Below are 10,786 nucleotides of genomic sequence, written 5' to 3' on the forward strand. Positions count from 1 at the left end.
TGACAGTATTGTAATTCCATACATGTACAGTTATTACATTTGTGTAAATATATTGAAGAAAACCTTGCTATGACGTATTACCATGCTATTGGAATTTATTTAACAACATGTTGCAATGCCATTTGAAATACAACTTTTTTATTAAAAAAAACAAACAACAACAACAAAAAACAACAAAAAATATATTTTGACTTTCAATTATATATAATCCTTTAAAAAAATTCTGGTTTGACGAAAAATAAAACAATATTCTCAAATAAATGCAAACTTATTTCAATTAAAATAATGTGAACATGGAATAAAAGTACATAAACTGTTAAAATTAGTTTGTAAGTACGAAAAATATAAAATACTATAGCAAAAATAAAAAAAATACTTTTGGCCTGAACGGCTTCCCATATGAACGGCTTGCCATACATACCTGTGTTTCTGTTGCTTTTATCTTTTGCCTTGGCGAATCTTCACTTACCAGGGAGCGACAAACGAATTCCTCTAAGTCTAAAACTTGTTTCAGCAGCCGTTAGAAGATCCTGGGGTACCAAACTCGTGCAAACTTCATTATACACTCTAGGTCAAACCACTCTTTAACTTTCAACTATTGGTATTTTGGTGAAGGACATGGTTTTATCCTTGATGCTAACAATTTACGCAGCATTTCACGTGTCTGGTAGCTACATATCACGACTTATATCTTTCAATTGACGATTGAGTGTCCATGGGCGCCATTATTTACGTATACAGGAGTGTGTTGTTGGTATTCACATCATCTAAAATGACCCATATATTGATATCTTTAATGACTAACGATGATATTATAATTATAATGTCGCACAATACATAAACAATATGTTCAGACATCATCACCTCTAGATAATACTCATAGGATTCATTTAATGCATTAGTATGTTTCAATCTATAATATATTATTATTATTTATTATTTTACTTGTTTATTTCTTTAAAATTATTATTACTTTTTTATTTTTATATTTTTACTTTATACTTTACATTTCTTTTATTTCTCTTATTTCGGCTGTGCTTTATACTCTAGTAGTAATTCCTCTGCGAATTATTGTGTTCGAATAAATATACATACAATTTATTTTCTTTGATGTAGATAACATCTCGCGAAGTGAACTTGAAATAGCATAAATGAACTCTGACCGTATGCAAATATTAGGTCATATGTCAGCACTGTCCCTGCAAGCGCTCAGACCCCACGAGTATAGTACGCGTCAGAACAGTACAATGTAGAATGTTCTGTTTGCATGTATATGTCGGACTCGACTACGGATGTGGCGGTGGATGAGGTGATACGGGTATTCTGAGTTGTCGTTACGAGCTCATTGCACATGCTGGAAACGACGTATAACCCACGATCTGAGGATTTGAGTGCAAAATGGGTGACTGCCATCAAGCCGAAGCATGTGGCCCTCAACGACAGCATCTGGTATTTCCACCATTCTCCGAATGGGGCACCGAACACTTAGAAACATTGAACTTTAAATTGTTGCCGTTCAGTTTTCCCGTGGCATACAATGATATGCATTTCATCCATGGTATTATATGTAAGTGGTTAACTTCGGATAAGTCAGAACTTCGCCGACTGTTGTCTCTGCATACGTGTGAAGACAACTCACTTAATGTAAACAACACATTGCTAAATGCAGGATTTGTCGGCGCAGCCGCTGGAAAAGAACAGGGGGTACCTGCCACAGTGTCAGGTACAATCGCAAGTGAGTTTACTAGTACCGGTCGGTTCAAAACGCAGGTACAGCCAGGCCAGGTCAGACCAGGCCAGGTCAGGTATCGACTGATTTAAAAAAAAAAATATTCACATTCACTTCAGATCCAAAGATGTAAATCCATCATTATATTTGGTGTACATTTTCGATCAATTGTCAGGTTATTTTTTGTCAGCAATTAGCCATCAGTTATCTTTGCTTTCAAAATCACCACACAATTAGTGTCTTCGGTTCTGGGAATTACATTTTTCAGTCGACTTTCCTACTCGTTCTTGTACATACTGGGTGAATTCAAGAGTAAAAATGTTTTGCCAACTGCAGACACTGCGTCATCCCCAAAGATAGATAACAATCTAGCAGGTGACTCTGTTTCACGACTGGAAAGAGTTCAAAGTATTTATCATAGACGTTTTCAACAGAATGTGAACATATTCGAGTACTTACATTGTTTTAATTAGCATTTATAAAAGAAACAGTGAAATTTGTCATGAAAACCAATATGTATTATAAATAAAAACATGATGGATCTTTGGATACAAATGTGAATGTGAATACATGATGTTTGTATGAAGTGTAATCCCTAGCTCCCCCAGAAAAATATAGTTTTCATCCCCACTCCTCCACACAAGTTGTAACAGCAGCCTCAGACCTCCACCTCAATACTACTAGTACTACTGGGGGTTGGGGGTTTAGAATTCTGGAAACACTGATACAGGAAATCAGATTCACATATTTGTTTACACAAGAAGAAGAAGAGTCTTGACTTTGGTAAATATCTTAGAACGTTATAATGTAACACAGATGGAGAGCAATAATGTGTTACAATGTTTAAATTGTACAAAACTACTTGTACGTATCATAATTAAAATGATGTAGGCTTGGTACGTGTTTCTCTCATGGGATGTACATTACGTTTCTGAAACAGAGCTTAGACATATTTCAACTCTAGACTAACTATAGACACAATAAATACAGCAGGATCCTTTACCCAATTACATTGAAAACATTGCCATTCTTTTATTAAGCAGTATTAAAAACAGGCTTCTAAAGAAAACATTGCACACGGAGTTGATGATTTTAATTTTATGGATTCAATTGCGGATTTTCTAACTGATAATCATATCAACTTGACTACTTTTACATCCTTTTACATGGATGGACGACACCTATGTAATTGTTCTTTTGCATTAGAAGTTGTCTGAGTGCTTGTAAAAAATGTCATTTTACATGCGTGAAACACCAAACCAACATCATTTTAGCTGTATCTGGGGTCACATACAAGGACTGCATGTGTTTGACACTTTTATTTTGTTGTTCCGAGAATGATTGTCTTCTTACTATACATGTACAGTGATCACTCTCAAACTGCAAAATTGGAAATAAACAACATATATGAAGGAAATGGATTGTAAATAAAGAATTCAAGTTGTATTTCTAAATCTGTGCTGAACAGTACCTTAAGATGAATCCCATCAAAACATGCCAGCTAGGACATTAACTAAGATTAGTAAACAACTGAAATTTTATGTCCTAATTTATTTTTCCTCCATAGTGAAAAAGCTAAAATTCTGACTCTATTTGATACAAACTTGTAGAAACCAGCAAAACTGCACATTCTACAGCATTGCAATTTCTTGCTACATTTTTTCTAAATGAAATAAATTAAACGATTTAGTACATATACTAGTATGTACTGCAATGTAGATGCAGTCACATGTGCTCCAATGTTTTGATATCTGCATTTGTTGTCTGCATCATCCATGATAGCAGGTCATTTTATATAGACAAACTGTCTGTCATAATTAAGAAACTCGTGAATTCATTCAATCTTGCTCTATATTTAAAGTGAAGCATGTGCAGTTTCTTATTGGTTTCTGCCTGAATGTATGAGAGTTTCAGAGCCAGTGAATGGTAATGTGAAACAGACAGTAGATTGTCTATGTCACTTTAAAATGATACATTTTACTTGCTGTATTCTATATGCTATCAATTATATTTACCAGTTTTTACATTTGAATATCTGGTTGTGTGATTTTCTTCCAGAAAAACTAGAAGTAAATGAAGACTCTTTCCTTCAGCTCCTAACTTCATTTGATGGAAAATACAACGTACAAACAGATGACTCTAAGGTGCTCTTGAAGGCAGCTGTTGTAAGTACACTAAAACATGCTAAACATTCACAACATGTACATGTCAAATGTAAAATAATATGTGTCCATTCACAGTAGATGGTTTAAATCAGAGCCAGGATAGGGAGTTTTCTCCTATTCTTTTACCTAACTTACCTAACTTACCTAACCCAACTCCCCAAGTTACAACAAGTAACACTGAAGTAAAGCACTTTCTCTATGTGCTACACTCATTTATAGCATTCATATCAAGTATAAAAGTATACTGTTTCCATTGGTTTATTTACCAGCCCAGGATGTGGCCATTCTAATGTGGACAATTAGCAAATGAAACAGTATACTTTTACACTTGATATGGATGCTATAAATGATTGTGGTACATACAGAAAATGCTTTACTTTGGTGTTATGAGATGAATATCAGACTCAAAATTAGTTTGTTTTACATCCAAACTTGATTCAAAACAACCACTTGGCCATAGATGTTATGTTAGTGAGCATCCAATTGAGTTTCTTAATTCTGTGATTATTAACTACACAGCAGTACCTCAGGCATTGACTTTCACCTCTTAGAGATAATCATTGATTGCAGCAGGTACCCCTTAATTTGTGTTAATGTCTTTCATTACTCCAGTTGAAGTAGTCTGTAAGGTACATCTTGATGGATGCCGTCACACATCAGCAACCCCTTTCAGATAGAGCAGGCCAGTGCAGTGAGGGTGGAGCGACATGACATACCTTACATACAAGTAACAATCTATAGTTGAAGTTAATGTCAGTGAAACTATAGGATGTTAAATGGTTTCCTCACAGACCTCAACAGTGTGCCCTCTAAGCTAATTTTATGCACCACTGACTCTCTTACCATGTGGTGACTCACAAGAAATGTCAGTTTTTATCATTTTGACTCACAACAACAAAATTTGGCTATCATTAAAGGGCACACAGGACCACAACATACCGGTATCCAAGTATGTGATATATAAATGTTAGTGCCAAGTTGGTAATTTCCCTGTATCTAAGGAATACCTAATATTGCCTGATATGCTAATGATGTGTGTTTTCAATGAATCAACAATCAACCTTACAGTTAATCATTGAGGTAGCTGTTGTTTCTTTGTTTATGAAGCCATATGGAAACCAAACTGTAGGCAAAATCAGACATACACAACTTAGAACTGTTGTTGCAACATCTTGATATAATAAGCTGTCAATCAATGGGCATTCATACACTCACAGTAGGCGACATCTCTGATAGCGAGTTTTCCTCATGTGATGGCTCATTCAACCTCATGATGTAACAAAGAATTCAAAGTTGGAACAGTTGCGGGGCAAAGTGCTAGATCTAGCACTTCGCCACTTTTTGACAAAAAAAAAAGTGCTAGATCTAGCACTTTATCAAAAAGTGGTGAAGTGCTAGATCTAGCACTTCAACAAAGAGTGCCAAAGTGTGGCAAAGTGCTAGGTCATCGGTAAATATGTCATGTTATAACTTATACCGGTAATGAACATGTTATTACTCTCAGTGTAAAATGTTACTTCCCATGTTTAACGACCTTAGAGTTTGATTTTCCGTATCATTCACATGTTTACAGTATTTACACACACAGGAGGGTTGCATCTCTGATAATAAGGTTTCCTCAAGGGATGGCTCATTCAACCTCATTCACATGTTTACACACACAGTAGGGTTACATCTCTGACAGAAAGTTTTCCTCAAGTGATGACTCATTCAACCTCATTGAGTGTATATCTTACATATAGAGTGATTATACCACATAGCCAAGGCACAGCTATCACCAATTTGTGTAATCTATCATGTTACAATAGTTGTTTGGGTGTGTCTGTCTTAGTTTACCTATAGCTTGTTTTCCGTAGTTCTAACAAATGTTGCCCACAGTTGAAGTTAGCTTGCTGGCACAGTATATGCACACGTGTATTGTTATCAATATTTTATAGAAATATTGCGATGAAGAACAGTGTGATATAAGTCACATAGCTACAATTATTACATGGATCCAAGTCAGCAATGACTACACAAGGAGTATATCCAGTGTAAATGTCTTGGATGATCTATTACATGCCATAATTATTTCTGCATCAAGTGAAGCTAGATGTGCAGTGTCTGTAAGGTAAGTAACTCCAAGAATTTTAGGCTAAGAAAAAAACAATAGATATTCTCACTCCAAGAATCTTGGAACAAGAGTTAATTACTGATAATGCTTTTCTTTTCTTACTGTTGTTTCAAGAACAAATTCTGATGTTAAAATATGGAACACACATTTAACCAAATTGCATAAGAGCCTCTTATGTTTCCCCTATTTCATTGTATCACTCACAACGAATATTTTCTTGATACATGACTATTCAAGAAAGTAACTTGGTATTTTCAAGTCTCAGAAATGCAGTTTGTTTCTGAATGGTTGAAGTCCTAGGGCAAGATTTCAATGACAATTGTGCCTCGGTCAACCCAACTGTATAATTTGGGACCTGGTAGGATAGTGGTTGTAATGTGAATGCTTTAATCATGTGTGCTTACAGAGGCTGTGATGGATTAACTGTTTGTTCCCATGGTGTTGAGGAAGTATTAAGGGTCTTTGTGTAGTTGTAAGTCCATGTCTGAGGTAATAATTATTTGTGCTTTGAGCACTGTGTCGGAAATTACTAAATAAAAACTTGCATTTGTATTACTGTTGTAGAAAAGGGGAATCAACATCCAGGGAAATCAAGATATGTGGTCAGAGTTTTGATACAGAGAGCAATATTGAAGCTATAGGAACGTGTGAGGGTGTGCTGCAAGTCATAACTTCATTTAAGGTAAGTATTCAAGTGGCCATTTGAATGAGAAATGCTTATTTGTTTTTGAATTTTTAATTAATGAAATGACTACTATTTTTTTCTAAAAGAGTGTGAAAGATCTGTTTTAGCTTAGTAAATTACAGAAAAGAAATTAAAAAAGTGTGTCAAAAGTTTGTTTTTGTATATGTAATGTACTGGAAGCTATTAGTAAACAAACTGGGTAAACACAGGTTATCACTACAAGTATGTCATATCCAGTCTTTACATATTTTTCTGTTGCTTCCCCATACTTTTATGCATGATGGCATTTCATTATTTGAGAAGAAAAGTAACATGGTTAAATTTTACATAGTTCCTTCATTATGGTACAACCTGCATATAGTGTTAAACCTTGAAAAATTCTTAACAAACCTTGGTGAAAAGAGGATTTATTTTGTTGGGCCAGAAATCAAAGGATAAATGTAGTAGCATAAAATAAAGGATAAATGTAGTAGCATGCCAAATTCAGAGTGATGATCCATAATTCATTCTGAGGACAAATATTCAGGAATAATCTGTAACTCTTTTATGTGTGTGGTTAATGTTTTATTTGTGTTTATACAGGACAAGAAACCAAACACACCAATACAGAACCTGCCTCAGATGGCAAGTAGGGGATTGGCCATCGCTGAACGCAGTCCCTTCGGTAATGAAAACTACAAGACTGTCTATCAGTTGTCTGTCCATGCTGTGCAGTCACCTGAAGATGGTGACGGAATGAATGATGTAGAAGTTTTGCTTGTTAGATCTCACATCTCATGTTGTACATTGGAGTGTATGTCCATGTGTCCATTACCCAATGTTTCTCAGCCTTCTTATGTACTTCATGAAAGAATTCCATGCATTAGTATCTACAATGCCAGTTTTATATCTACTGTATATCGTGCTATAAAAGCTGTGTTGTTACTTTTCAAAGGAGTTGACATTCACTGATTACTCAGTTTCCTATCGTCTAGTTCCTGACAGGGACCGTATTCTGTATGTACTTCACCACTATCCCAGTCTAGTCAAGGCCCTGACTAAAGGCGTTAATTATAAACCATCACAAATTGACGGGCTGTCATCACCACTCATTAATATTCATTTGGTACAGCTGTTTTGACAATGTCCAATGTCCAACAAGGACTCCACTGACAGTCTTGTAAACTAAAATTGTGTGGGGACACAACAACATAATCATGTTTATATGAACACTGTAGGAGGGAGCTCAGAAATCTGTGCGGATTGTCAGGGGCTTGACTAGACTGGGATAAGATGAAGTACATACGGAATACGGACCCTGTCAGGAACTAGACTAAGTTTCCTACAATAGAAGAAGGTAAGTTGTGCAGTTACAATTGAAAGTGAGAATGGGTACAATTGCAGCCTGTGTCTGTCTCTTGCACAATGGATTTGGACATTGGTCTGAATGGTATAGTCTGTACGTAGTGTACAATCATGATATGATGCATGTTTTTATTTGTCTGTCAAAATTATGACAGGGTAGGCCTTATTTAGTAAATCACCATATGCAAAAGACAGACACATGCAACAATTGTATTACAATGTATATAAGTCACCCTCTGCAAGAGACAGAAACAAGCAACAATTGTATCCATTCTGACTTTTTTTCCTGTATAGCTTAATTTCGTCTGCTGTAATACTGGACATCAAATTCTTGGACAAAGTGTGATAAGGCAAAGAGAGTAAGCTTATATTGAGTGATTTTCATGTTGTCAAACAATATACACATGTTGAATCATCCAAGACAACATCATCTGTCTGTTTCCTCAAGGAACTGTGGATTACCCCAACACAGACTGTTTCCTGAAGTTGGTGCTCAAGGAAATCATCAGTCTCTGTTTGTTTGACCCACAGGCCAGTAGGAAACTTTTGTATGATGCTGCACGAGGGTGATCAGTCAACGTCTGTTTTGCAACACATCACAACATTTCCTGCATTGTATGCTTCTGAAGACATCAATAGACCTGTTGATGGTTCCAAGATGCATTGCATGTCTCTCCATATAATTGTGTATGCACTGAGGTATCACCTGACCATACCCTGGGTTTACTCCTGTAAAATCCTTGGCGTTTAGTCTTTGTTCTATAAAATCACTCATAATCAAAGAGGTCAACATGTCTTTCCATCATTTCACAATGGCAATGATATTTCAAATGTAATAAAGACAAAATAAAACAAAATGTAACAACATAAACAATATCCTCACACAATGCATCTTGGAATCTGAAAATCGACTATTATACATAACATATGTACATAGTTTCATAATGGTACCACATGACAAGAGTGAAGGGTGTTCCTGAAACAACACATGAATTTGCAAACCTTACTCCTTCAAGTTACTTACTAAATCTGTCCCAAGTCCTTTTTCACATGATAAAGGCAAGTTTGCCCGTCAGAAAATAAAAATATAATGGCATTTTTAGGAGGTATGGACCACATCTGAACATTTTAAGTGATGTTTTTGTTTCATATGAAGCATTACACATGTTATTGTACTTATATACAGATATCTCATTATCACCAGCAACTGTGAGATAATAACATGAGCAAACCGAAAAGAAAAGAAAAATTGATGAAGTACTATTTTGGTGTACCCAAAAAGTGCCACTGAAATTTGGATCTTTGGATAAATACATGAGTAAAATCATTAATACCAAATGGATATTTTATGCTGATTTCAAAAAATGAACTTGACTATGATATAAAGGTTATGTTTAAAGTATTTGAAATTAAGACAAATTAGTGTCTCAAGTTTACTCTCTTTGGCACTAGCCTCCTGGCAATCTCTAGCCAGTGATGTCATAATCATGCATCGGCTGTAAAATACATGTAAGCTTATGCATATGCATTTGAAGTCAGCCGTCATTAGCATATTGTAATAATGCCTGAGAATTGTTGTCAGGTGATGTCATAAAGCTTGTCAATAGCATGTGACCACGTATTGACAAATCATGACATGGGAAACGGATAAGATGTGTTGCTGCAGTGACATTATATTGCCCTTTAATGTACATCCCCAGCTGATCTGTACTAGAAGGTCTGCTGTACACTGTACAGGGTAATTTCAGTCTGAGCACTATCAACTGGCCATAACAATTGTGTGATATTTGTAAACTTCATATCGTTCACTTTAGTAGCTTATAATCCTGTCATATGGGATTTTTGTCTCTCACCTTTCTACTGTACCTGTTATTTTGGTAGCGTCAGTTAACTTTAATGAATGTTTCACCTGAAAGAAGCCGCAAACTCTTATCAGGTTTTAAATTTTTCCCACTTTGAGATGACATCAATAGCATCACCATGTAATTAGAACTAACTCAAAGGGGGTTGAGCTGTATGGTGTAAACATAATAACTATCTTCAATTAAGGTTGAACATCTCTGCAGGAAATCTAGTCTGAAAGATCCAGTCGTTGGTCTGCTTTATATTCATAGGACATAAACGGAAACAACAACTGAATCTTTCAGGCTACACTACATGAAATTGTAATCTATTTTTGGGTTTGAATGACTGCTAGCAAAATGCCAGGTGTGGTAGAGGAAAGACAAAAGCCATAAATGCCCACACAACTGGATTGTAATCTATCATTTTAGAAAAACACTTTAATACAGCCATGTTTAATGTAATAGTTACAGTACATTTGTAGTTCCCATCTATTTGTATTAAAGCTTCTTGTGACACACTTTAAAAAAGCATATTTTGTGAAAAAAAAATACATTTTAGGGGTGTGTCCTAATATTGTATAAGTTTTCAAATGTAAATTTTCGTTGTATTTACTAACTTACTTGTACAAATTAAATGTGTTGCATGTAGTTAAAGTTTGTTGTCTTTGAGTTTGAATCGTCTTGTAGTGTAATGATGTGTTTGAATCTAGCTTAGTGAGATTCTTCGATTTTTAAAAATACTCCCCTCTGCACTCTCTGTATAGAAAAAATTCCCCCCCCCGATCATCACAAACAGATTGAAACTAAGTTCAAGTTGATGATTACATCATAGCATAGTTCATGAATCACTCAAGTCAGCCGTCGTTAAACCAATTCTCAAGAAATCCTCACTTGATGCCAATGTAT

At 35.4% G+C, this 10,786-nt stretch overlaps 1 protein-coding gene across 1 annotated transcript; it reads left to right on the top strand.

Annotated features, from left to right (window-relative positions):
* The first annotated feature begins 1,209 nt into the window (after positions 1 to 1,209).
* LOC144451393 (uncharacterized) lies at positions 1,210 to 10,513 on the top strand. Its single transcript, XM_078142227.1, has 5 exons — positions 1,210 to 1,735; positions 3,788 to 3,894; positions 5,832 to 6,004; positions 6,572 to 6,689; positions 7,275 to 10,513. Exons 1-5 carry the CDS (start codon positions 1,399 to 1,401, stop codon positions 7,641 to 7,643), a joined length of 1,104 nt encoding a protein of 367 aa, XP_077998353.1. The 5' UTR covers positions 1,210 to 1,398; the 3' UTR covers positions 7,644 to 10,513.
* The last annotated feature ends 273 nt before the right edge of the window (positions 10,514 to 10,786 follow it).

This window comes from Glandiceps talaboti, chromosome 2 (genome assembly GCF_964340395.1).
Source record: "Glandiceps talaboti chromosome 2, keGlaTala1.1, whole genome shotgun sequence".
In the NCBI taxonomy this organism is placed as follows: Eukaryota; Metazoa; Hemichordata; class Enteropneusta; family Spengelidae; genus Glandiceps; species Glandiceps talaboti.

What these genes read in the sequence shown, in the direction of transcription:
- LOC144451393 (XM_078142227.1), top strand. Translation starts at nt 1,399, where the DNA reads ATGGGTGACTGCCATCAAGCCGAAGCATGTGGCCCTCAACGACAGCAT. An exon ending in AGTGTCAGGTACAATCGCAA is followed by an intron (nt 1,736 to 3,787) that starts GTGAGTTTACTA and finishes ATTTTCTTCCAG; the next exon opens with AAAAACTAGAAGTAAATGAA. An exon ending in TGCTCTTGAAGGCAGCTGTT is followed by an intron (nt 3,895 to 5,831) that starts GTAAGTACACTA and finishes AATATTTTATAG; the next exon opens with AAATATTGCGATGAAGAACA.